Source organism: Babesia microti, chromosome IV (genome assembly GCF_000691945.2).
Source record: "Babesia microti strain RI chromosome IV, complete genome".
NCBI lineage: Eukaryota > Apicomplexa > Aconoidasida > Piroplasmida > Babesiidae > Babesia > Babesia microti.
Genome location: NC_034969.1, coordinates 80242 through 107520, shown reverse-complemented (window position 1 = coordinate 107520; position 27279 = coordinate 80242). Strand labels below are relative to the sequence as shown.

Below are 27279 nucleotides of genomic sequence, written 5' to 3'. Positions count from 1 at the left end.
TTGTAATCCAAAACATAATTTGTGTGGTGGATTGAATTAAATTATAGCATTTTGAGTGAATGTGTATAGTAACATCCGACTGTAGTACTCGGTAAATGGGGAGCTCAATGGACTATAACGCGTGGGGAAACTGCCAACTGACACGAGAGCAGACACTGGGTCTCTACGCCACTACAACAGTGGCCCTATGGGTCACTGGTAAGCCCAGATCCTTATTCCTACTAGTAAATTTCCTCTTCTCGCTTGCCTACCTATTCATTTACCTTATCAAATTTCTTACCTACCCATCTTCCACTATCTTCCATCAACTATACTTAGAAGGGATTCATTGTCGCCACTATTCCTCCAAATTGGACGTAGAATTGTCCCAACTTAAGTCAATTATTACCCTGTTACCTAAATTTTTGACAAAAAACAACAACAGGGAGCTATTAAACAAACGCAAAGACCTTATAACACTTATCACCGATATATATAATATATACTCTTCACTGTATCTATATACCAATCATGGGCAAAAATCATTGACTAGAGACCAGACCAAGTTATATACCCTGCTAAAGTTGACACTGAAAGGACTAGGCAATATTCCATGCATAATAAAGGGCAGGGGTAATATCAGGACCAAGGTGGCCCATATTGACATATACGAAGACATTAACTCCTACACCAATATTCAGGTAAATAATTTGTGTAAGTTATTCAAATGTGAAGAGGTGCCGTATTTGGAGCCAAGTAAGAATTCACTACTGGCGACTAGTGGCGATATAAAATTGAACTTTTTGTCAATGTTTTACTATGAAAATGAAGCATTCACCAAATTTGTTACCGCCACTTATAAAGATGGCTACCTAATATTTGATCTGGACGCCAGTGAATGTGATAATACTGATAGTTTGAAGGGACATATTGAATGGGTAACAACGGTTTCAACAATTGCGCAAGAGGTACTGGCAGCATATTTTGAGTTTTCGTCTTTGACCCCTATGCACATAATAATGGGGTTAGTAACTGGGCAATTTGATATGTTGCTGGGTAGCAATAAGTTGCTAAAGTATGAGGCAATAATGCGTCTAAAATGCAAGATTGAGAGGATTGTTACGGAGGATTCGGAAATCGATTCTTTGTTCTTTCCATCTGCCGCCCTAATTGAAAAGATTAATGCTAAAAGCAAGCCTATTATTCTAGATGGGGAACAACCGAAATTTTTTAGGTCTGTTCCCAAATTTAACCTACCAAGCGATCGTCGCTGGCTTAATATAATATCGCTTATGTTTGGTAGTGATATCTACGCTAAAATGTACGTGGGTAGCTACTACAAGTCAGAAAATATCATGTTACTCTTTTGTCCCAACGCCGTGTACCACGAAAACCTTGTATTATACTTTGAAACCAATAGATTTTACTACAAATGTGGCTACTCCGTCTGGGCATACAATTATGCAGGAGTGGGTGAGTCAGTTGGAATTACCACATTGAAGCAGGCCAAAAAGGATGCCTGTAATATAGTTAAATATATTATTTCCGGTCTTGATGATGGCCATCTTTATATGTCTGGCCGGTCAATCGGAGGATCTGCCTGTGCCGTAGCTGCTGCAACGATCAGAGACTCAAAGATAAAACTCGCTATACTAGATCGTACACTTGGTGACATTCAGGGGTTAGCCAGAGAAATGTATGGAAAATGGATTGATGTCGGTATAGCCATTTACCCGGTACAAGGGCCATGCCCTATCCAGTGCTATATTTCGGTGGATAAAATGGATAAGTTGTTGGAGTTTGATCCACACGATGAAATAATTATGTTACCGTTCAGTTTGGCCTCCAATGTGGCCGAGGTACTGGTTCAGGCCTTTGACGTGTACAAGGGCAAACGTATAACTGAATTATGGGAACCAAACACAAGGTACTCGAACATGATCGCTGCCAGTTATTCAAGGTTACTCAAAGAAATGCCAAAGGAGGTTGAGTTTATTTCCCACGGCTTAAATGCTTGTGGTTGCAGTTTTTTTGACATATATACCACCTACTACCATACACCCATGCTATATAGATCGGCTCTAGAGGCCTTTGTATCGATTGGAGCTATTTGGGGGTCTGTAAATCCTATATCCACAGGCTACAAGTTTAACTTTGATAAGTACAGGTATTTTCAAACACAACTGATCGAATATTTAAAAGAAATGACGACTAGTGTTGGATGTGGCGATATGTTGCCCGTAGATAGGCAATTGGTAGTTGACATGATGATATTTGTAGGCACTTTGATAAAAAAGCCACAGTTCTACATTGCGGACGAGACTATTTTTCTGGATATTAAAAGTGTTGAGCCAATTGAGAGGGAGGAACCCATGGGAGATTCTTTCCTATTTACAGATAGTGATATTGCGTATTTCACCCCTGGATTTGGCAAACCAGATGTTTGGGCTGGGAGGCAGAACAAATTCGTCGAATTTTCTGAGGGCTGCGAATTTGACATTGGAGAAATAAGCTTTGACAAATTTGCCGCCTGGATGAGATTGTGGTGGAGGATCCAAATTATGTGCGCCAAGAAACTCCTCAAAGGAATTGTGGGAAAGAGTGAAAAGCCAAAGTGCAACACCGCAGCCAACGTCCTTTGCACCTTCTTTGATGAGTTGCTTATTACTGCTACTGGTAGATCGTATGGCGAAGGAGAAGTCAAAAAATTGGATAATTTTGTGTTTAAGGAAGTCTGTGACCTTGATTCCAAGAGGGGGAAGCTGATGCCCATCAGTTGTGGTCACAATGGGCATCACTCAGTGAGGGAGAACAGCATGCTAGCGATTTACTTGTCGGAGCGCACAAAATTTTAATTACTATCGTATTTTATAATGTGCAATATGTGCTTTACACAATTGCACTGGTGGTAAAACGACAAACGCTTGTATAATAATTATCACTAGTGATAAAGTAACCATGGTATTTATAGTGGGGTCACACGGTATGATCATACTATATTAGTCAATGTTTATGTTTAGTATGCCCATCGAGTCCGTTAATTGATAATATGGTTTGTGTGATTATAGCTTAGCATCCAACGTAGGATAGCTAATGGCTGGCATGATTAATTTTACATCTGCAAATGTAATTATTGTGTGGGTCCGTTATTCGGTAACAGGTATAATTCGTTGCGCGAATGGTGACAATTGTCTGATTCGCACAATATATCTAATTCAGCCTGATGAACATCTGTGTAGGATAGCTTTCCTAAATATTTATTCTAGCAATGCACATAGACATCGTCATTCAAGGATGTGTCCCAATTGTATAATTATGAGTGTCTACTATTTACTAGCAAAATTATTTAACCGGTATACATTTACATGCAGTTCATATACTTAACGCGTCCAATACCAAATCATATATGCTCTAATGGTCAAATTAATTCTTAAACAGTTTGCCGTACGAGGTTATTTTCGATCGTCCAATCCTCCCTCCTGGAGCAACTTTAGGGCTATTTGTTTCTGCACTTCGTACTCCCAAGTTGTGCCCATAAGGCCTACATATGTAGCCAGGCCAAGGACGGTAATTACTATGGAAATTGACACTAGAATAGACTTATTTGCCATGATAAAACGAGTTAATTTAGTAGCCTGTGGTTCTTCTAGATATTGGCGTAGGTAGATGAATTCTCTGTTGCGATTAAAATTTTTAGGTCCATTCAACACCTTAGTTACATCCATGCCATTTTGACATTTTGGGAATGGCTGTCTAGCGACCACTGGCGTTTCTATCTCTCCATCAAAATTTGCACTATTTGAGCCACTGAAAGATCTCACATCAGGCTTTAAAAGGTGGCATCTCTTGCGCTGGATACTTCTTACTGATCTGCATCGAAATATCACGTTTAAGGCCGTCCCTACGCCTCTGACGCTTGCAATTTCTGTCCCAAAATACGCCATAAATTAGCAACGCACTGGTGGCTGCGGATAGAATAACTATGTATCTTGAACTCATATATCACAACTGTTGCAACATTTACATCTTGTAAGCGTTCAACAGTCCCTAACAAATGTTATTGTGTTATCTTTAAGATACTACACTCTAGAAACATTCACTAACTCCACTGCAAACATAACACGATAAATATTAAGTCAACCCGCAACTGGGGCAAACGCATAGCACAAATACAATAAACTGTTGCAAATATCCTGTTAAATAGCTAAGAAATTGGGTTATCAATTAATGCTACGTTGATACGAGTGTCTAAACTATTACATATTATGCAAATTCTTAAACGCTGTACTGCAGTAGTATTCATGCAGACACCTTTGGGTGAATCCATATCCTTCTACTCGGGCCCTTAGTCGATTTGCCACCAGCTATATATCTTAATGATAATGTTACTAGATTATGCATTCTTTACCTGGAATTGGTGTGGCAGTGGGAACAGGATAGCCTAACTTGATTTTACAAGTGATTTTTGATTGATCCACGGAAGATGGTATGAATTTGTCAATCAATCTTTGCGATTTTTCATGTGAATTATTTTGATTTGTGCGATGTATTGACGGGTACTTTACCAGCAATATTATTTGCCTTGACAAATTTGACATTGAATCAATAGTTGCAGTTACCAGAGCCTCGAAACCTAACAACTGGTTAAATTCAATCAGTTGCCAAGCAGGATAATGATGATTGGTACTAAGAACGTATTCTCTTGGTGCAGTCTTATTACTTATCACATACTTGTAATAACAATTCATGCGCTTTGCTGCTTCTATGTCGCCTGGCAAAGCCATAATTTCACATTTGCCAATCATGATTTTCTGTTGTTCGGCCTTTGCGCCTCTAAGCTCAATTTTTAACAAATGGCACTGCTTATCATCGGTTGCCAATTTATCATCGACAAAGTTGGTGTCGGTTATAAATGAAGGATCGAGTATCTCTTCCAAATCCAATAAAGTATTGTACCTAGTGAGTATTTTGGCGTCCATTGATTGATTTGCACTATATCCAAATTCTACTCCAGCGCGGTGAAAGTAGTTCAAATGTGAAACATCACTAATCTTTGTAGCCTCTAATCTTTGTGGGTAGGCAGTGTTTAGCAGTTGAATGTAATCTTGCAAATTGAGAATATCTTTTGAGTGTGAGTAAAGGGGTATGTGATGAATCTCACTGGTGTTTACAATTACACAGCTACTCTGATTAGATGGATCGGTTAAATAGTGTTTGTACAGTAGGTAGTCACCAACTCCGGTTATGGAATCTCTGAGCAGTTCAGATAACAGCTGCCTGGATCTTGTGCTGATATCAGCAGTATCTAACAACTTGATTATTGCATTGTTTTGCTGGTAGAAGCGTGAATTATCAATGCTTCCGCTTTTACCCTTAATCATCCTCTTAATGATGCCATCGCCCAGTGTACTGGTAGAAAGTATTTCGTTAATATGCGAAGATCCAGGATCTTCGTGAAAGCAATCAATCGCAGCATCTATAGCAATTCTACGGTCATTATCATTCAAAAACCCCATTACAAGTGACAGCAATTTAAATATAGCACTTCGAACACTAACATCTGCCTCATCGATCAAAGGGTAAATCCAGCCGGGAATGGCACGAATATTGCACAAATGTTTCCAAACGCTCAACTGTGAACAATTTACAACCTCCTTCACGGGATATACCCTCTTAATCAACCCAGATGAAAATATATTTTGTATTAATTCAGCAAAGATGGATTTCTCTTTACATGTTTCTATAAAATCATGCAAAGCCATTATTGATTGGCATTTTACTTCACTCTGTGGGTGCTGAGTGGACCAAATAAGCCAATTAACTCCACCCCTTATCGTGGTAATCTCAGGCTCCAATAACTGGGGAGAAAGAAGTAGCAATTTTAGTGCCTTAACTATTAGACGAATTGATAATATGGTTTCTAATCGATGAGAATTGGGATTGTGTTGACAAATGCCCTTTAGCAGAACACCAACGGCTGCATTGCTTGTTGGAGATATTTTGTCAATGCCTTTGCAGGCAATTTCCAATAATCCGTAGTAGTTAGACCGCGATTTCCCTATTGCACTGCCAAATATTCTTAGTCATTCAACTATTACCTGCAAATGTCGTCTAACTGAGGACAAGTGCCGCTATGTATAATCAACCTACTCAGATACAGATTGTTTTCCACAACAAGTGTATTATAATCATTGTTGACGATTAAAGCCGCAGAATCGACCTCTTCTTCGTCAAGGGATATGTCACTGTGTGAAGGAGACGAAGAGATGGAGGACAAGGACCCCCCGCTCATCTTCACCACTGGACTGGCACTATACTAAAGACTTAAAAGTTACATACGGCACATTTGTACAATTTTAATATATTAAATACAATTTTCTCAACTTCCAGCATTACTGGTTTGCAAATAAGTGTGCATTCATAAACACTTTAGGTTACTTATGACACAGTAATTATTTGTAATTGACTGCGTTTTAAATATCATTATAAGCTTATTCCATTGTAAACCGGTACAAACCAACCGCAATCCCTTCCTTCAGACGCTAAATTCATTAACCGCGCAAGTTCATGGCGCACGCGCATAAGGATTTTTCTCATGTACTTGTGTAATCCGAAAACGCACTAGTAATCTAACCTGTTCCCTTCGATTTGAGCTAAACGGTGTAGATTCATATTTCTACCATACTAGCCTAATACAACCAGCAGTGATGAAGCCTTATACCTGATACTATCGGTGTGCGATGCAGTACTGTGTGGTCCAAGCTCAATCCATACCCTAAACTATCCTCATTACACTAACATGTGGACAGTATCTAACTTCACCAGGCACTGCGACCATCAAACTGTGCTAACACCTATCTATGCTATACCCATGGCACAAGATCTAACCATGAAACGACACACCAAACTGTCATCTACCAAATTTGTCTACTGAAGTGAATGTAAATTGTGCTGCCTGCATTTGTACTAAAAAATGTAGGTATACAGGTGATTTGCCAAAGTAAACATAGGTAAAAACAGCGGTGATAAGGTATAGTGTACTGAATGATTGTATATATAGTAGGTGAGTGCTTGACATGAACATAGGTAGTCGTAAATGGACCACATATCAACAAATAGCCATATTATAACAGGTCAATAGGGCTCTTGTCTTGCAACCAAATTGGGTCTGTTTCTGGCGGGGACGTACGAAGACACGGGGGCGCCATGCCTTGGGTCGGGGGGGTACTTGGCCATGGGGTTATAACCCCTGTCGCCAGAACTGTAGGCGACAGTTGCACTTGAATACTGGGCCATTCCATACGGATCTGTAGTAGCTGTAGGCGGTTTATCTTCAGGACGATCGTATGGATTATGCGAATGGCGATTCTGTTCAGGAGAGTAATTGTAGTTTGGTGCAGAAGAGGTCACCGGTTTGTCTCCATAAGATGGGTAGGTGTAGTTTACACAAGGGGGAAATCCATAGCCTGGAGGCCTCCCTGCTGCCATTGGATATTGATTCGGTGATCTATCTGCATAGGCCGATCGATCATTTGCCCAGGGCATATCAGCCCCAGTTCCATACATAGGTTTGTCATTGCTGGCATAGCTTGGCGGCCTATCTGCATAGGCGGATCTGTCGTTGGCATATCCCATGGCAGGGGCATTAGGTACACTGACTGGGTGATGATGCGGCGGTCCCGATAGCTTATCTGGGCAATATCTTTCGGGGTAGGGCGGTGGATATGATTCGTACGGTGGAGTGTTAATCGCATTTGCGTGTACTGGAGATGGCATATTTTTACCAGAATTCTTTGTAAAACTTTCCCTGGGCGTAGCCTTTTTAACTTCCACCCATTTGCCCTTTAGAGTGTGTTCGTTGTAGCGCCTGATTACCTCATTTACGACACTAGGTGACTCAAAAGTGATAAATCCAAAACCGCGTGGTTTGTTAGTATTCTTGTCAACCATCAAAGTAGCCTCTAACACAGTTCCAAACTTTTCAAAATATTCACGAAATTCTTCTAGAATTAATTTTTGTAATACAAATATCTTATGTCACAAATCCAGATTGATTGGAAAAATATTAAATGATAATGAAATATTATCTGGTCTTACCATTAGTGAGATCTGGCAAACCGCCTACGAAGATTTTATCGGTCCTAAAAACACCAACCTGTGCTGCTTTGGGCAGCGCACCGTTATTGGAATTCATTACCTCTCTAGGGCAGGCCTTCTTACAGTCAACCTATATATAAACAAATCTGATACCTCTTTCCCATCAACGATCTGTTTAGAAGCTAATACGGCCTCTAATGCATCGTGTGAGACAAAAGTTACAAAACCAAACCCTCTAGACCTTCCACTATTGGCTTCCACCATTACCACACAGTCGGTCATTTCACCGTAAGTCTCAAAATGCTGCCGCAGCGATTCTATGTCAAATAAAATTTACCCTGAGTAGTGACTTGAGATAGCCCTCCCACAAATATCTTATTATCATCATGTTCCTACATGACAAATTTTACCCACCTTAGATGCCATGATTTGATCGCCCCATAACACACATATCCTTGAACATTTGCTGCTTACGGACAAACTAGATTTTGTGCGTATTGTCCCCATCACTCATACATTATTTATATGTCAATTGTTAAGTATTCATTTTCTTTTGTTGTGTGATTTTTTAGCATGTTGGTTCAGATTAGTTAATTTTCATTTCTCTAATCTGTATTTTATAGCTAAAATAGTCCCTAATTTAATACCAAACAATACTTTTATCATTGCTATGCATTTGAATGAAATTGTTGGCAGTGCTTAGTATTCACACTATGTTTAACATCGTCTGGATACGAATGATTGGTGCTTGCCAATTGCTATCTAACAGTTCTAATAGACGTAACTCTCCTAACAAATTAGTTTATTCGTATTTTAAAATTATTATTGTAGTAAATTCATATGCGATCCACATACTAGCGTAAGTATTATTTGGTTAACCCCCTAGTTCCAGTTTGTGATGACTTCTCATGCGCATGTAGAGAGGTTAGTGATTCAGGTAGATTTACCCAAAAAATTACAAACCAAAAAGGGTATAACAAAAATAAATTAAGAGCCAATTCATAAGCGGCAGGGTTTTTAGTGTCCTCCGCAATAGAAACCAGTCTTGATATGGGTTCATACGATGTTGTCTTGCTATAAAACCCACCGTAGCTGTAAAATTTCAAGAATTCCAGCAACTCTTTGGGTATAAAAACTATTGAATTTAAAAACGTATACAAAGATTTGAAGAAGCCATTTCTAGCGCTTATATAGATAATTCGGTATGGGCTTAGAGATTTAGGCAGTGGTAGGTACAATAGGGTTATATGTATGTAATATGCAAACAGACCACATTTCCAGTTGAAATTCTTGTATCCACCATCACTACTAGTACAATCATTACTATTGGAACTGTCATTTATTATGGGTGATATTAAGGGTATAAACAGCACAAGTGTCAACCATAGTGCTTGAGCCATGTTGTAAAACTAAGTATACATATAACTTACCATGGTTCCAATGATCCAGCATAGACAAAAAAGCCTAGCAGATATGTCTAAAGCTGTTTTTAGGCCAATTACCTTGCCACTGGAAACGTATTGGAACTCCAAACTGTCCGCTGAAGTTAAGTTGAAGCATTTAGTAGATTGTTGCGACATTGTCTCTTTATTGGGTACAGACTCAGTACTTAATATAGCAATATTGTTAAGTCCTCTTAACTTGTCCAACAGCTTGTTGTATATGTTTCGTGATTTTTGTAAAATCGCCATGATTTTTTTAGTGACGCTTTTATTTGTAATTCTTTCTAGTTTATCATATATAACACTCTTAGCTTTGACAAATACATTGTTGAAGTTGTCTTCCAGTTTATCTGTTTTATCAAAAACCTCAAATTCCCATCCGAGACTCATAATTATTATGTTAACGTAGTGTGTGGCACAGCACAATAGTATCAAGTATGCAATAGCAATATGGACTCTTTTCCTATTGTTAAGGGGTAAAATCGCATTAAATAACCTCCAAACAGATTCCTGAATTAGTTAACTGAGTTACATTTGTTATTATAGAATAGGGGAGTGATGCTAATATTAATATGTTAAGCATATAGAAGGCTAATCCATAAAATAAGGTCTGGGGATTCCTGGTGCCAGTGTTATTCAACGCATGAAAGAGTGAAGTAATAATTAGACCTAAAAGTGGGATGAAATGCGAAGAAAATGATAAAAAGTACTTATTGGAGATGAAGGTGTAAAAATTCATGCATTCATCCATTGACTCGTCCATGCTGCCTTGGTCACGAGCCAGCACGTGTAAAGCCCTAAATTAGTATATTTTGTAACAATTTTGTATCTGTTTAGCAGAGTGTTCGAATTTTATTTGACAAAATAACCGTGATATAAATTCCACAAAATGTCGGGTTCTTGAGAATTACAATACAATATGTAAAGGTATTAAATATGCAATTACCTTAGCAATGTAGTCCTAGTGTGTGCTAGATTTTTATTGCATTTCCCCGCAATTGTAAAAGAGGGAATTCCAAAATCCATGAGTGCCGAATGCTGTTTATGTAAATGTAAATTGAATGCTTGTCGTCGTAACGACTCCCAAAGCTAAGTAATGAAATATCATACTGGTAAAGTGAGTATGTAGATTCCGTGGCGAACAAACTCATTCAATGCCGTAACGCTCCAATCCAATGGTGGTTTGTAGCCATTTAGACCTTCATAGTACAAATAAATGTTATTTGCACAATTTTCGTCAAAGTCTAGTACATGTGAAATGTGTATTTGGTGATTTTGAAACGGGAGGTCCATGGCATAATTATAGGAATATAGAAAAGTTGAGATTGCTTTAGTGAATTTCACATGTTTATGTACTAGGAGGTAATAATGATTTTGAGATAAAAAGGGCTTATCGGCCAAACTAGACAATACGCCAAGCAATAAACTACTAGCAAATGTTGTATCTTTATCCATAGTGGAAACGGTTAAATTTGAAAAAAAAGGAACACACCGTTTGCATTTGAGGATTATGAAAATAGAGTATTTGCACATGTTTTCATAGACATACTTATGGAAAAATATATCTATATTTGGGATTTCATGTTTGATTTTTTCTGCAATGGATATGTATCCTTGGGGAACTATTGTTTCTATTTCATCTGTTCCGCCAGATTTTGTGTGTTGGTATGGGATAAACTGTGAAAAATTCTCCGGAAGAGTGGGTTTCTTTGCCTTTTTGCCCACATCATCAATTAGCTGATCTTCATATTGATAAATACTTGTCAGTTCAGATTCCAATATTGGCTGGATTCTGCTTGAAAAAGAAATGTCCCTATCTGTAACTCTGTCTATGGCCGATCCTGTCAAGAATGAATGGGTTAAAATGAAATTGTTCTCCTTCAGTGCTGGCAGTAGTAAAATGGATACTAGAGACAACGCGATAATTGTACATCTAAATAACAACTTTTAATTACCTAAATTTTCCAACGAATATAGACAAAAGAATAGCGATGTATCTGATTCTAGATGCCGGTCCGGCAGCCATGTCCTCACTTTGACTAGTGACACATTATTCAACTCTGACCTATTCAGAGTTTTTATTTTTTTAAATTGATGAAATACTTGTTTGAATACTAATAATCAATTGTTCATAAAATATTACAGTTTTTATTGCAATTTTTGTAAATTTTTGGGGTTCTATCCAAAAATTGCGATACACCCCTGCTGATATTATTGTTTGATATATGATTAATATAGTCCGGTTAGATTAAATTTCAGTATGGATGAATTAGAGAATTAATTTATTGACGATAAACTAGTTAACATTTGCGTAATAACTCACAAGTGTTATATATTTTGTTATAATGTTAAAAAGGTACATTGTCTCACGATAAATTAATCCACGAGCAATAAAGTGGAATAAATAACTGATAAATATAGTAGATAATTTGTAATTAAAATTTTAAATGAAGCTATTCGACGAGAAGTAGTATGTAACATAGTAAATAGATGTTTAAAAACTAATGAATTCGACCACCAGAATTTATAGGTGTAGTAATTGTTTACAAAAAAGCATATATATTTTAAAATATCTTATAATTTTTGAAATTTACTTGTTTTTAAAAAATCATAGATTTCTTAGGGTCAAATGAAACTACGAAAAAAATCGTTTAATTGCCCTCAAAGCGCCTAAAAACGAGAGTGTACATGGATTGTGTCTATCATAAGCACGAGCCATTCGGTTGTTATTATCATCATTATTATCATCATAAGTAACAGATACTGTTTCAGGTTGGATTACAAAAACTTTAGAAGGGTCATCAGGGTCCACAATTGCACTTTCTTTTGTTATTCCACTGATTGGTTGTTTAGCATTATGGTTGGTGCATTGTATTTGAGCATTATTCTTATTTCTAGCAAAATATATGTAGAAATAGTGCAAAAACAAATTGGATCCTCCTTTGTTGAAGTAGATGGTGAATTGCCCTTCTCCGGCGAAAGGATGTTCCTCAATAGTATCCTATGTAACAGATGAAATTATGTTTTAAATGAAGTGTAAAACAGTTTATTTTAAGGTCAAACATTCATAATGATTAATTATGTTTAAAATGTCATTTTAAATATATTCATATATTAAGAGAATAAATACATTGGCAATAACTGATGGTACTAGATATTGACATAGTTGTAAAATTGAAATTTTAATTAGATATTTTCACATTAACAATTGTATGAGAAATATTTAGTTTAGTTGGCGGATTAAATTGTTTGTCTAACGAATATAGAGTTTAATACGAATGATAACAAATTGATAGTTATCTAATAAATGAAAATGAATAGCGGATATGGCATGAATTCGTTTAATTGATATATTTTGGAAGACTTACTGGTAATATTTTCGCCTGAAAATTGTTCATTGAAAAAGTAGGCTGGTTATAAATGGGTTCAGACATAAGTAACTAAATATGTGTAGATTTACAAATGGTAAGCTGATACTAGAAAATCTGTTATGAAAATTTCTATCGCATTTTTTAATAAAAACTAGCCTCTGGCTAAATTATATCTAAATATTACCTTGTCATTATGAGATGGCCTTTGCCTCTATGCACCCTAAGTAATAATCAATTTACTCATTAGGTGTCTTTACGTTTATAGTTACATAAGGTCTAGATAAAATGTACAATTCGTTTTCCCGCAACCTGGGCATCAACAATTCTAAATAATACATGAAATACCTTCTGATGTATGACTAACTAGAACCGGATTAAGCGACATTATGGTGCGATCCTAGTGGTAATGCCACCATTGGGATATGAAAAATTGGTTTTATCCAAATTTGTACCTACATGGCAGGCGTTTATCAGTAATATTGATTGGCAAGTTAAAGCTAGATGTGTTGAATGTTACGGTAATGCTTGTGCTGCACATAATGGAGACTACAGCACACCCATTCGTTGCTCTATTTGGAATAAAGATGAAAGTTTAATCGCTAGAAGTCCCAATATACATAATGATAAACATGAAATAGATGATTTCTACTTGGATATTGATGATATAACTGAGTTTTCTTACCAGATAGACAACTGTATAACTGAGCTACAACAAGAAAATATTGTTAGTGATAAAAATGCACTCAATAATGAAACAAAAAAGACAAATAACTCATGTGTTATCGTTTCAAAGGGTATGGACACATATCGCATCTTATTCTACCTATTACTTTACCTTAAAAACCCAAAACATGTACATGAAGTTGAAGATTTTGATATTTCTAAAATGGATTACTATGACATCATCTATGCCGGATTGTTTTCATTGAATTTTGATTTGACGGAACTGTTTTTAACACAAAAATTTTCTCCTGATAATTTTTCCCCTAATACTATCGTATCCAGTGAAAATCGCAACAAAGTCAGACAAGATGTTTGCGATTTACCAATAACTTATATCGCAGCTAGATCGAGATTGATTTTGGTAATCGGAATTGATTACTCCGATTACATTGAATATAGGAATTGTGAAATAAACGAAATTACATTCATCTCTAAGATACTTTATACACATAGTAATAATCAAAATACCGATAATAACCCAATATCTGATTTTATACTGCCTAGGATGGGATACATATCTCGGCATTCGATAAAGGAAAGAGAACAATTATATACCAGGGGTGGCGTTTATTGTGCCAGTGCAGAGGTGTTTCTTCTAGATATTCTTTGTAATAGTTTACTCATTGAATGTATTTCTGGAATTGTTGTTATGAACGCTCACAAAGTGTGCAGTGATACTAGGCTATCATTCCTACTAAATTTGTATAGGAATGGGAATTCACTTGGGTTTGTTAAAGCTATTTCTGATGATATAAATGCATTTTCAGACGTGAATATTGTTAATCAATTCCACTGCGAAGATATGTCGATACACCTATTGCCACGATCTAACAGCTTGATATCCGGATCATTAAGCAGAAAAAACATGCAACCTGAAACCCATGAGATATCAGTTCCGCTGCCTCCACAACTAGAAAGGATACAAACTACATTAGTTACTATATTAAAAAAGATAATTAACCAGTTAGGCAAAGATAATACTACCAAGATGTTGATGGCTGAGATAGGATTTGACCTAAACACACTAATATATGAATGGAATAAGATTTCGCTGCTGGAAAAAAGGTTAGGCAAGTCCAGCATTTCATCAGTTTGGGACAAGACCAGTGACGATCTAAATGCTTTGTCCATCTTATCCAAGCTCCTGCATTTATCGCAGAAGATTGACGAAATCTCCTTCCTTAAAAAAGTGGATATAGCTCGCTTGAAATTTATCGATTCCCCATGGATGTGGGAAAGAGATGTGCTGCTTTTCTTCAAATTATCAGAAGAAAGGTGATTATATACCTTTAATCTAGGGTATTCAAGGTGATAGATGGCAAACCTCCTAAGATTAAATGCACCATATCCGCTGATACAATCTATAACGTAGTGAAAGATATAACCAAGGGTACAAATTCCACTATTGTTACACTAGGCCTCCATGCGTATGATGCCATGAAATATCATCTATACGAATTACCCGTTCAAATACTATTTAGGGACTACGCCGAATGGCGAGCCCAGGGCTGTTTGCTCTCACATAGCAATTTGAACCCAAATTTATCCACACATAGCATTTCCCTTGATGCCAAAACCCACGATTTACTGGCCCGTATCAAATGGGTGGATTCATTATTCCAAGATTATTTAACCAAGCACTCCAGCTCACCGGTTGATACTGGCGACTTTAGTAATATTTTAACGAATACTGTGGATGTTGTTGCGGTGGTTGAAGGAAGGAGAGATTTTAATGAGTTGCCTATCAAACCAACCATTCCGCAGCAATTAACTTGTTCAAATTTGCACGGCTTTGATGATTATACTGAGATGTGCAACTCAGCGAGTGACTTATATAGCATAAAAGGGTTGAGTAACGTATTTGACAGCATGGTCGAAGGAAATGTTGTGATTATTCAGGGTAATTTGGGCCTTTTCAGGCAAATCGAACTCATTTGCTCACACGTGTACCTAAGGCAATGTTACCAGGCCATATATCATCTTTACCATGGTACTGAAGATGGTGTTATAATAAATGGCGAAGGTATAGGTATAAAGGTGAAGGTTCTGATTTTGATATACAAAGATTCTATCCACTCCAATTCATTCAGCTATCACATTGATTCTGAGATTAAAAAATGGTATAGAGTTTCCAACTCTCTAAAGTCAGTGATAGCAAAACCAATAATTCCCAATGAAATCATCACTAGTGTCAATAACACGCCTACCCAATTGGTTATAGTTGATAAAAGGGAGTTCAAGTCACCTTTGCCTTACCAGCTATTCCTAGATGGATTGAAGATTATACCTGCATTCCTTAAGGCAGGGGATTACATCATAACTAGGTAATCCATAATTAACGTAGGGATACTTGTATTGAGCGTAAAAGTCCCCAAGACCTTGCTAATTCGTTGACTGTTGGTCGACTGTTTAATCAGGTCAGGGAGATGAAGAAGATGTATGAAAATGTAATATTGCTCATAGAATTTGATAATTTTAACTTCCACTTAACTCCATTTGGTCGAATGAAGGGTCAATTTAATCGCACCTACACGAGATTGATAACTCTGTGTTTACTGACAAACAATTTACAGTTGATGTGGAGCAATGGGCCTCAGGTAACGAGTAGGCTTGTTAGGCGTTTGAAGGTATTCTGCGTTTATCATATTTCAATTATGGTTGATAGAATGAAACTGTTATTAATGCTTTTACTGAAAATATTCTATCATGCATCAAGCTATTGTCTCAATTAAATGTATATTTATGTAGGAAAACATAGCAGAACCTTGCACCCAGCAAGTGCGAATGGAACTATTCGAAGCCGACAGCACCAGTAGCTTGGTTGAAGACTTTGTCAAAAAAATACCGTGCATATCTGATTGGATGGTGTACCAGATCACCAAAAAGGTAGGTATACTCTTTATATTTAGGTTAAAACCCTGCATGACTTGTCTAATATGACATCAAATACTCTTGAGCAACGATTGGGATTTAACAAAAACATGGCCAATGAAGTATACAAGTTTTTTCACACACCCATATCACAAATGCTCGCACACTCATCCAGCAGCGTATCTACTAATGACTGATCAGTAATGCAATAAATGCCAAATGGATACCGAGAGGGCGGGTGGCCTTTAATTGTATATTATCTATGGTACAAAATTAACAATTTAGCGCGATTAGCGGCGGCGTTTCTTGCCAAATACGGAAATTTCTTGCTTTCCCTTGCCGATCAGTTTCCTAGATTCGTCATTCTCCCTGTTTTTCTTGGTAAATTCGCTAATCTGGCGCAGAGTTTCAATCCTATCAATGTCCTGCTGTACCCTGGTAGAAACGTCTAGATCATTAGTTACTTACCCATGCTTTTCAGGTAGAAGAACATTGGCCCCAATTCTGAAAGCCACTCGGCGTCTACAGCGGTAACATTGCGCATGTATTCTTTGGTGGTAATTACGACTTCGTGATAAACGACATAATCCGGAGTACATCCCATCCCATAAAGCGCAGATGAGGGATGCAAATGGCAAGGGGCGAATGACCGTAAATTTGAATACTCCCCTATTCCCTTCAACTTGGCTGCATTATGGAAGTAGCCACTGCAAATAGCCTTGCGCACCGTGTCCCAGTCGTTTATACAGCTCTTTTCCGGGATGTCTCGCTGCTTCAAAATGTCCAGTAGCTGGCAGCGTACTTCGTAGGCTCGTTTTATTGACTGAGTTAGTGGGTGGTTGTTTATATTTAAACTATATCTCATGGTCAATCATTGTGCGCGGAGGTGGTGGGACATATCTCAGAATAACATCCCTGCCATTACTACAGTAAATTCTGACGAGAACGCCATTATGAACCTTTACTTATTGATATCTAGTGTGACAAATATCACTAGTGTTGTGTTGCGTGTGATTGGATACCTTTGCTTCACCCATACCATACTGCCGGTACTCGTACTCCCATGCATATTGGTACTTCCATGCCATATCCCACCGATCATTCGTCACACTGTAACAGTTATTTTAAAGTTTATTAAAACTGATTATCGTGCCATTAATTCTTAAAGATGAAATTTTCATTCTCCATGACACTAGTCAGTCAGAAATGGAAATTTGTATATTTTCACACAATAACTCTTGCTGCACCATCGGCAGTTGAAAATTTTTGTTCAAAAAATTGTCAGCATGGCCAATTAGTGTTTAATACCCATATTTTATTATTTATGAGCCTCCAATAATTATTTGAAGATTTGTCTTATCATATCTCAATTGCATCGTGTAAGATTGGCAAGTATATGATTTAGCAAATATGTAAAACAGTCTTTTCATACAGAGATAAGGTAAATCAAATTGGATATGGACTATTTTTATGTCCAGATGATATCAATAATCGGGCTCAATCACACGATTTAATGTATATTAATTTGTAAAGGTAGCAGGCACTCTCATATGTCAGAGCTTAGTATTTGGCAGTTTAAAAGATTATATTGATATTGTAACTTATGTAATACAATCCTGTAACCTACCTTGAATTGTATGAAGAACTGTTTGCACCAACCAGGACTGCATTTATTTGCCATCCATTGATTGTAAACATTTAGCAGAGTCAAATGGTCACTTTCAGGCACGTAGAACTTCTCCCTTGCAGCATCCACTGTCGTATTCTCCTCCTGTGCCGATTCCTTCGTTGTGTGGAATATATTGGGTGCAGATATCATTGATACGATCGTCAGCATCTCCTTGACACAGCCCAAATGAATGCTCTGTATCAACATCTTAGACAAAGGAGGATCCAGCGGGAATTGAACCATCTCAGCACCTAAATAAACTAAGTGAACTACCAATTTCTGTCATATCGCCCATTGGATCCAGTGCCCCAAGGACCCAGAGTTGAAGCATGGCACTAAGAATGCTCTCTTTTGACGGAGGGTCCATAAAGTCGAACTCGAACAAATTATCAACCTTCAACGATTTTAGTAATAGCACGACATTGCAAAGATTGGTGCGCTTTATCTCAGGTACGGAGGATGGAAACATGTCAGACAAATAAGTTCTTTCAGTATAGAGTCTATAACAGACACCGGGGCCTAAATAAATTTTAATGATACCCGTTCTCCCTGCCCTTCCACTCCTCTGATTGGCACTAGCTTGAGACACAGGTACTATTTGCAACGAATCCATTCCAATCCTCGTATTGTACACTTTGAGCTTGCAAAACCCTGTATCTATGACATATTTTATATCCTCAAAAGTTAACGACGTCTCTGCGATATTGGTTGCAATAATGACCTTGCGATACTTGTATCTCTTAAAGACCTTAGCTTGTAATTCACTGGGCAATTGGGAATAAATTGGAAATACATAAAAAGGGTCGATTGTTTCATCTGATTTTGCCGACTGGCTATGTACCTTGTACAGCCTATCCGCTAGCAATTGGCATGTAGCATTAATATCATCTTGACCTGTCATAAAGATTAGTATATCCCCCTTCCCCGGATCACTAAGATGAATTTCGATGCATTTTTTGACTGCCATTTCAACGTAGTCAAACCCCATGGCACGCAAATACTCTATTTGCACGTGAAATGTACGACCAGGTACCTTGAAAACCGGCGCATTGCCAAAAAAAGCTGAAAATTTATCCGAATCCATCGTAGCTGAAGTAATGATTATTCTCATATCTGACCGGCGACTCGCCACAGATTTTAGAATACCAAATAAAACATCAGTATTTAATGAACGTTCGTGCGCTTCGTCCATAATTATACAGCTGTAACGATCGAGATCTGGGTCTACCAATGTCTCACGAAGTAAAATCCCATCAGTCATGTATTTAATTTTTGTTGCAGAGCTGGTTTGATCCTCAAAACGAATGGTATATCCCACCAATTCTCCTAGCTTAACGCTCATTTCGATTGCTACACGCTGCGCAACAGATACAGCAGCTACACGGCGAGGTTGTGTACAGCCAATCATGCCGTAATTATCCCTGGCATAACCACTTTCGTATAGAAATTGACAAAGTTGAGTTGTTTTACCCGAACCTGTTTCACCCACTACAATTAGTATCTGAATTAAATTGTAATAAAATTTTACAATTAATATGTAACCATCGTTAGCAAGTAAGATATATCAATATGTACATAGGTAAATCTTTGTGTATAAACCCAAATGTTGACAGTGTATGTGTATAATATCACTCTAAGTAATTAAGATAGACAGGGTAGAACACATTTGTGAGATTAGGGGTTAGTGTAATTATCAAACATTATTTATATGCGACTATAATACCAACTGCCCACACCCAACCCCGTTCATCAATAAATGAAATCCAATCTATGGCACTAGTACGCCATAGAGGAAAATATTATATAAATATTGTCAGTGGGGTACGTTTTTTGCATGAATTTTGATTTTATTATACATTTTCTTGCATACATCCATAAATAACAATATAAATGATACATCACACTATTTGTATTATATGCTCAAATAATTCTGTTTAAACACAGATTTTTCATTCTAATAAATTTAAGTATAAATATATCGAACAATTACCTGGAACTTAGCTATTAGATCCAATAATTCTTCGCGGCATTTGAAAACGGGCAAGCTCATACGCTGCTTCTGAATCTTTCTCATGCTCTCCTCATCAGGAATATCTCCTGATTCAATTAACTGTGCAAAAGTGTTGTTGACCTTTTCTTTTTCATCTTCCCCATCTGATTCCACAATGTCATCGCTAAGGTTTAAAAGCTCGCCCAATTTGGACCCTTCCAACTCCCAAAACCTATTTCTCGCGCTGCTCCTCTCATTCTCCTCCTTCATCGCAAATAAAATGTTACTGCCCTTTTTGGCCATTTGGGCTATGTCTGACGTAGGGTCCTTAATGACATTTGTAGTATGAGTTAGGAATTTTGAGTAAATTTCGTTGAGTGCATTGTCACGAGAAATTGTGTCATAGATTTTTGATTTCTCAAAATTTGCACCGCTATGATAATGATTTATGAAGGGGGGGAGTACATTTCTGACTAATACCATCTTTTTTGCTTCATTGTTATCCACATTTGACTCTATCAATTGGTTTAGTTCAATTCTAGAATTTCTGCTCTTGATCCCTGACTGGTGGAGGCACTTAAGCTCCCACATTGAATTGTCTAGGTTTTTTTGCTTGGATAATGCACCTATAAAAGCTGGTACGCCTGGCTGTCTTTGCTGGGCCATTCGTTTCGCCTCCTTTTTGGCTAAATGAGAAGAATCCTCAGGGGCATAATCGTCATAACTCATGCCACTATACTCATCCCTATCATACCTAAATTATTATTGGCTTACCACAAGTGATCAATGACTCGGTCTGTATAATGTAGGCCGGAGGAAACCATCAGGTCTGCATCACCAGACTCCCTAATGCGATCCACCAAGTCGTATGCGTTCATTTCGAGAGATTATATTTGTAATTATTGATATAAAGTGTTAAATTAATTTCAATAGTGGAATCTATAAAAATAGCTAGCAACTGCGTTAATTCATCCCAGAGATTATTATAAATTTAAATATTGCATCCAGTTGGAACTAATGAGACGATATATCCATTAGTTATACGGTTAAATTGTGAAATGATTAAAAACAAGCTGATTTTTTCGTATAATGCCAAAATCTTCCTTGCTGAGGTTAATATAATAGTGAGTGATTAGTGGGTATGTATGTGGGTTATCCCCTAGGCAACTGCGGCTAGCACGAGGAGGTGGCAACTGCATTTAGCAACGATTTTGAATTAAGGCAAAAATAATATAGATTGTGGTTTGCTTTATTGTGTTGGGAATTTTATCAAACCCTCATTAATTTCCATGAAATTCATCAATTATTGAATATACTAACTGAAAAGTATTTGGAGGAACAATTTTTATAAATTTGGTTTAAAATTTATTAAACGTAGTTATAATTGATTGGTTTCAAGTATTCCCAGGAGTTAAAAAAAATCTTAAGCTTAATTGAAACAACGTATTGCCAGTAATTTACAACTAGTGTTTAGAAATTTGGAAACAAAAACTCAATCAATTTTCAGCGTCAGTATAATAGTGCTGAAGTGAAGATATACACCTACTGGTGCGATAAAACGCCATAGCGAGACCTTTCGGTCACTCCCCAATAATAATCGATGAAAAAATATTCTATAATTTACTAAATGATATTGACATTGTATGCGAAGAAATTCCCCGATGCTTTAATAAATGATAAACAAATACTAAAATAAATGTCTAAATAAATGCAATTATCATACAATGTGCTTTCAGAAAAAATGAATTAATTGCTAAAACTAGGAATTATATAAGATCCATATTGTATGTTCAAGTGCTAAGTGGCTATGAGCTACGCCATCGAAAAGCGCCTATTGGGCGTCTTAATTGCAGATCACCTGGCAAATTTATCCGACAGATCCAATATTATCAATCATAATTTGCATCTACACCATGAAGATGAGAGCGCGGATGATGCAGATAATGTGAGTAGCAAGAAGAGGAAAAAAAATACCATTTCTGAAAAAGTGTCAATAAAAACTAATGGATCAACAAAATGTGATGACCTGGTTGGTGATAACAATGCAAATATTGGCATGGATTGCGGCGATGATGTGGCTGCAATAATGCTGGGCCAGGTGACACAAACGGAACATTGTCTATTATTATACTATAGGCTATTGGATATGCCAGGGACGATTGATGCTTGTATTGATTTGCTAGGAAGAAATTCAAAAGTCGTAAAATCATCATGTGATGATAGAATTGGAGCGGCCATTGAACAATCTAAAGATCCAAATGCAGCATCCATTGCCGCGTTTCTAATTGCTTCATCATTGATCCGTGATATAACTGCAAACGGGATTTATGATTTATCAGAATCCGCAACTGCGCGGCCTGTTAATGCATTACAGACAACTACATCAGTTAACTCCGTGGATTCAAATATATCAACCGGCTTTGCTGGGCATTCAACCTCCGTATTCAAAGGAATTGGATTTGTCGAGGCTATTCATGAAGCGAGGGAAATTGCGATGAAGGACAATTCCGATGGCTTTGACACGCTAAAAATTATTACTGACAGGGTTGGTGGCAGGGTTTCTCGTGAGCTCGCCTTTGTCTACCGCAAGGTCTTAGTTAAACTAATTGGTCTATTACATACTCCGCTCATGTCTTCAGTAAAAGAATTGTTATACGAGTCTATTGGGTATTTGTGTGTTTATACAAATGAAATTTGGTACATTGATGATACAGGAATGGATATCATAGATATGTTTAGTGTGTTATCCCCTAGATTAACATCAAAATTATTATCAGTATTGCCAAATGCATTGACTAGTGTCTTGTTGAACTGCTCAACTTCTGCCCGGCATAGCTATACGAAGTATTTGTTGAGCGTTTTTGACAGGGTATTTAGTTTGTTGTATGAAAATTTGGGCACTGAAGATTCGTTCGATGACATTTATATTGCAGTGCATAACTGGCTGGAATTTTTGTGCAAGCAGCGCAATGAAATAAATGTGATGCCCAACTTTAACAAGATGACTCTTTTAGTCAACAAATTGGTCATTGAGTATCTGATTAATTCCAGTGATAATAATATGTGTTTTTCCTATGGCAATGGTATGAATATTGACTTTTACATGCATGAGATACTGAATTTTCTTGGTGTAATATGTCCTGAAAACATTAATGGATTTCTAGACGTCGAAGCCTTAAAATCAAAGTTTCCCAGTTTGGATATACACCCGATGTTAAAGTTATTTAGTTTAATGTGGGTTGGTTCAGATTTTATCAGTGTCAATAATTTATTGGATATATTAAATAACTTGGTAGATCATGTCAGTGATAATTTGGCAATAATTGCCAAATTATTTTCTAAATTTGAGTGTAAGACACTAGGAAAACTACCTAAATCGCACGAAGTCTACCAAAAGATTCCACAACTAGTGAAATTACCCAGCTATTTTGAACAAGACAATCCCCCTTACGAATTATTTACCGATATATATATGATGAGACAAGTTTTATTTCCACTAATTAGTGCCATCGGCAAAATTAGTCCATACAAAGAACTGAAAGATTTGAACCATCTTGGCGATAAAAATGTTTCATGGGCCTCTTCTTCTCAATCTGCAAACCTGGAATTATGCCTATTTTTGTTACGGGCCAATCCGCCTTCAAATTTTGATATTATATGCCTGACAAGGTTTAAAAGAGGTTTGTATTGCTACTTTGCCCTGGAAAATCTGTCAAAGGTGGCACTGGCAATCAAGGACGTTGGCAAGGCTTTGATACTTTCATATGACATAAACAAAATGATGAAAGAGTGGCATGAGGAATTTCAGGCTTTGGATGTCATTTCGACTGAGATTATTTCTGACATGCAATTATTGTTAAGCAAATCTATCACAGCATTTAAGAATGACCATAGGTCATTATCGCCTAATATTTGGAATAAAATCAAGGATTTGGATGATTTGTACTTGCCACTTTTACTGGGAAATCTGGCGCGTATAGATAGTCAATGGAGCGAAATTAGCGATACAATGACGGAAGAAATTGTTGGTAAATTATATGAGTTTACCATGTGCCCTAAAGCCTGCTCTAATGCATCAGATTATCTCATATTGGCACACAAGCTTCTGTTAGTTAATTTGGGTACTAACAAATTTGATAGTAATGTTATCGAGGCAGCATCCGAATTTTTCAAGCTAGGAGAGGTATTTAGTGGCAATGAGTTATATTCAAGCCTATTTATTGTATATAATAAGTGTCTAACTTGTCACATAGATAAAGACGATTTGAATTCGTTGAAATCCACTGTGACAGGAGCGTGGGAAAATTTTATCGGCTACGTAATAGATTTTTTGGATGACAAGGGAATAACATCCATCGCTTATTCTATCATTTACACAGGTGGTAAAGATTTATGCAACGTTAGTGATATGCTTAACAAATTATTGGAGAGTTATGATGGTCTTTTAGAAGGAAAAATCGCATTCCAGGTACATGCAACAGCTCTCATCAATCTAATTTGCAAAGTAATTGACAAATACTGCGTGGACGGTACCTTTTTCACACCTCAGCTTGAGTGTAATATCGTAAAAGTTATATTTAAATGTATACTTTTGGCTAGGGAATATCCCAACGTATCAGCTGAATTATCTAAATCACTATTAAATTGCTTGAAAATATTGAAAACACAAAGTACAACAGATGAAAGTGACATAGCTATATTCCAACTGGATCTAGAAATTAAACTTAAAGGAAATCTGCTGAGTGCAAAAGCGGGTATTTTAAGAGACTTAGAAACAGAAGAAACCACCCATGTTACGCTTGACTACTCTTTGTTAATATTTGCCCTGCAAAATCACTATATACGTCTCAACAAATATGCCATAAGTAAGTATGATACACAGCTTATAGAATTAATCAACCCTCCCTATCAGTTGCTCCGCATGGTTGCAAGGGAATTGTGCAACTTTGGCGGAATCCCGAAGGAGAATAGGAAGGGATTGTCGGATTTTGTTGACAAATACGTACTTCCCATGTTCTTTAATGGTAGAGGCGTTTCTCAAGATTTCTGCAAGTCACTTTATGAATTTTTAAGGCTTCGTCGACCTAAGCTTGAAAGGCCTCAAACACACATGAAGTTGGTATCCGTTTTAAAGGGCGCGGAGGTTCACTCAAGGAACGGGAACGTTTGTCGCTACTTTTAGTTAATATGCGTGGGTAAATTGTAGACTACTTTTCATTGATTAATTTTTTGTAAAATTATTGTACAGTCAGTTGTATTGGTAGGCCCAGTCTTCGTGCTGACCTTACAGCCCTAAGCTTAATTTCACTTGAACTATCATCAATTGCATAGATTTCACTGGCTGTATTTTTTAATCTACATATATTCTCCTGATCTGGAAATGTTTTCCCAGATTTAACAATAGCGGCTATTCTATCTAACAACTCCTTCACCATGTCGCCATCACCACAAGCAGTTAAATGGGTTGTATAACCGCCAGTTCTGTGAGATATGTTGGTTAGATAATCTTCAAGACGTGCTAATTGGGCCAAATTTAACCTATCAAGTGTTTCCTCCGCTAAATACAAACAGAAACTGAGATCAATCAAGCCTTGTTGGTTTAAATCAATTGCAGTATCAATTTGCAAGTCTTTGTAGTTTCTAATTTGTGGAATGATTGAATCCAATGAGTCGATCAAATTTCTTTGTTTTAAACTTATCATACACTTGAGTGTTGCATTTAATTCACTATTGGTTAGTTCCTGCCATTTACATTTTTTGTTAACCAACTGAATTAGTTTGTTTGCATGGACATTGTTTATTTTTGATTTTAGAAGATTTATCAACAATACACAAGAGTAAGTGTCACTGATTGTAAATTCATTCTTATCCCATAATATAGCGATCTTCTTTAACAATTTTTCAAAATAAAACGTGAAAGGTGATGATGAGATGCTTTTAGCCAAGTAATTCACATTACCCAAAATCACCAGGTACTTTACTGTTTCCGATCCTATAACCCCCCAATTTGAAGTCATATGAGTGCGAATTAATAATCTATCCATTATTCCCAGTGTTATCTTTTCCAAAATTTTCATACAAACACTTGTTACATCATCGCACTCATGTATCAAACTGATCACTAGCATTTTGTGTAGTGATGAAATGAGTTTATTCAAATTCGATTCGCTCATATTACAGTAGTTGCTTGCTCCGTATGATGAGTCGTGCAATTCAAGTAGTCTTTTTTGCAATAGAAAATGTTTTTCTGATGGTCTTATTTTATATAACTTCACCAAATTGTTCATCAATATAAACAATGTTTTGTGGGTTAGGAAGTGTCTAAGCATGTCCATTTCTGTGTAATTTAAAAGACTCAGTGCTGTGTCAATGATTTTATCCATGGTTTGTTGTGATAAACTCATTTTTGGAGATAAAATGTCAAGTGCTTGAGTCATACTAGAGATGGTTAATTTATTGTGAGATTTTATCATTTTTAAAACAAGTCTTTGTGCCCATTCATTTGACATCATTCCGTATATTCTGGTAAAATTTGTTAGGGAAGAGATAAAGTTTAGTTTTAACTGCATGTCCTCTATATGCAATTCGTTTAGTTTGTTCTCCAATGTTTCATATATGCGATAGGCTGACTGGTAGTAGTTTTTGGAAAAAAAATGTAAAATTTCACATAAAACACCTGCATTCTGATCATTAACTTCATTCAATTTGCATGAAATTCGAGTTATTATTGATTTAACCAATGCATCAAGTAATCTCAGCCGATGTTCATTGTCCTGTGATAGGCAATACTTTTCATATTTCCTTATGCGATAAATGAAGATGCCACATTGTTTCAGTACATAAGATATTGATGTTAAACTTAACTTATCAACAATAGTCAATAAACTAGCAAAGGCTTGGTCCCATTCGCCATGGTTCTGTATCTGTTTCAAGTTATATTGTGCTATTGGCGGAAAATTATCGGTATGAACGAGTAATTTGTCATTTGTCGCTGATAATTCACCAGTAAAGTTGCGTATTGGTACAATAATGTAATATCTATTGATTATATTCGTGCGCTGTATGATTCTCGAAGGAGATAAAAATGATATATTGGGCATAACAGAAAGTTAATTATATATAGTGTCTAATTGCATT

At 36.8% G+C, this 27279-nt stretch overlaps 12 protein-coding genes across 12 annotated transcripts; 4 read left to right on the top strand and 8 right to left on the bottom strand.

The window, feature by feature from the left end:
- Positions 1-107: 107 nt before the first annotated feature.
- On the top strand, positions 108-2834 carry BmR1_04g05135 (conserved Plasmodium protein, unknown function; the record flags this gene model as incomplete). Its single annotated transcript, XM_012794179.2, has 1 exon — positions 108-2834. One exon carries the CDS (start codon positions 108-110, stop codon positions 2832-2834), a length of 2727 nt encoding a protein of 908 aa, XP_012649633.2.
- Positions 2835-3072: 238 nt separating this feature from the next.
- Positions 3073-3363, top strand: BmR1_04g05131 (hypothetical protein; the record flags this gene model as incomplete). Its single annotated transcript, XM_021482348.1, has 1 exon — positions 3073-3363. The coding sequence occupies one exon, from the start codon at positions 3073-3075 to the stop codon at positions 3361-3363; it is 291 nt and encodes a 96-aa protein (XP_021337608.1).
- A 68-nt stretch (positions 3364-3431) lies between these two features.
- Positions 3432-3923, bottom strand: BmR1_04g05130 (hypothetical protein; the record flags this gene model as incomplete). Its single annotated transcript, XM_021482347.1, has 1 exon — positions 3432-3923. The coding sequence occupies one exon, from the start codon at positions 3921-3923 to the stop codon at positions 3432-3434; it is 492 nt and encodes a 163-aa protein (XP_021337607.1).
- Positions 4279-6271, bottom strand: BmR1_04g05125 (hypothetical protein; the record flags this gene model as incomplete). The annotated part of the gene is made up of 3 exons (XM_021482346.1): positions 4279-4367; positions 4388-6057; positions 6078-6271. 3 exons carry the CDS (start codon positions 6269-6271, stop codon positions 4279-4281), a joined length of 1953 nt encoding a protein of 650 aa, XP_021337606.1.
- Positions 6272-7113: 842 nt separating this feature from the next.
- Positions 7114-8358, bottom strand: BmR1_04g05120 (RNA-binding protein Musashi; the record flags this gene model as incomplete). Its single annotated transcript, XM_012794176.2, has 3 exons — positions 7114-7982; positions 8077-8206; positions 8230-8358. 3 exons carry the CDS (start codon positions 8356-8358, stop codon positions 7114-7116), a joined length of 1128 nt encoding a protein of 375 aa, XP_012649630.2.
- Positions 8943-9908, bottom strand: BmR1_04g05115 (hypothetical protein; the record flags this gene model as incomplete). Its single annotated transcript, XM_012794175.1, has 2 exons — positions 8943-9485; positions 9507-9908. 2 exons carry the CDS (start codon positions 9906-9908, stop codon positions 8943-8945), a joined length of 945 nt encoding a protein of 314 aa, XP_012649629.1.
- Positions 9909-9949: 41 nt separating this feature from the next.
- On the bottom strand, positions 9950-11544 carry BmR1_04g05110 (glycosylphosphatidylinositol anchor attachment 1 protein, putative (GPAA1); the record flags this gene model as incomplete). The annotated part of the gene is given in 5 exon segments (XM_021482345.1): positions 9950-10028; positions 10043-10315; positions 10465-10607; positions 10629-11451; positions 11474-11544. The coding sequence occupies 5 exon segments, from the start codon at positions 11542-11544 to the stop codon at positions 9950-9952; spliced, it is 1389 nt and encodes a 462-aa protein (XP_021337605.1).
- Positions 12154-13274, bottom strand: BmR1_04g05105 (conserved Plasmodium protein, unknown function; the record flags this gene model as incomplete). The annotated part of the gene is made up of 6 exons (XM_021482344.1): positions 12154-12519; positions 12887-12958; positions 12979-13051; positions 13074-13109; positions 13130-13214; positions 13235-13274. The coding sequence occupies 6 exons, from the start codon at positions 13272-13274 to the stop codon at positions 12154-12156; spliced, it is 672 nt and encodes a 223-aa protein (XP_021337604.1).
- BmR1_04g05100 (DNA excision repair protein ERCC-4) lies at positions 13296-16680 on the top strand (the record flags this gene model as incomplete). The annotated part of the gene is made up of 5 exons (XM_021482343.1): positions 13296-14887; positions 14911-15936; positions 15957-16239; positions 16361-16498; positions 16522-16680. 5 exons carry the CDS (start codon positions 13296-13298, stop codon positions 16678-16680), a joined length of 3198 nt encoding a protein of 1065 aa, XP_021337603.1.
- BmR1_04g05095 (pre-mRNA-splicing factor ATP-dependent RNA helicase PRP16) lies at positions 16774-21020 on the bottom strand (the record flags this gene model as incomplete). Its single annotated transcript, XM_021482342.1, has 7 exons — positions 16774-16931; positions 16952-17306; positions 18111-18403; positions 18426-18671; positions 18693-19653; positions 20143-20896; positions 20917-21020. 7 exons carry the CDS (start codon positions 21018-21020, stop codon positions 16774-16776), a joined length of 2871 nt encoding a protein of 956 aa, XP_021337164.1.
- A 929-nt stretch (positions 21021-21949) lies between these two features.
- Positions 21950-25324, top strand: BmR1_04g05090 (hypothetical protein; the record flags this gene model as incomplete). Its single annotated transcript, XM_012794170.1, has 1 exon — positions 21950-25324. The coding sequence occupies one exon, from the start codon at positions 21950-21952 to the stop codon at positions 25322-25324; it is 3375 nt and encodes a 1124-aa protein (XP_012649624.1).
- A 55-nt stretch (positions 25325-25379) lies between these two features.
- On the bottom strand, positions 25380-27242 carry BmR1_04g05085 (hypothetical protein; the record flags this gene model as incomplete). The annotated part of the gene is made up of 1 exon (XM_012794169.1): positions 25380-27242. One exon carries the CDS (start codon positions 27240-27242, stop codon positions 25380-25382), a length of 1863 nt encoding a protein of 620 aa, XP_012649623.1.
- Positions 27243-27279: the final 37 nt, after the last annotated feature.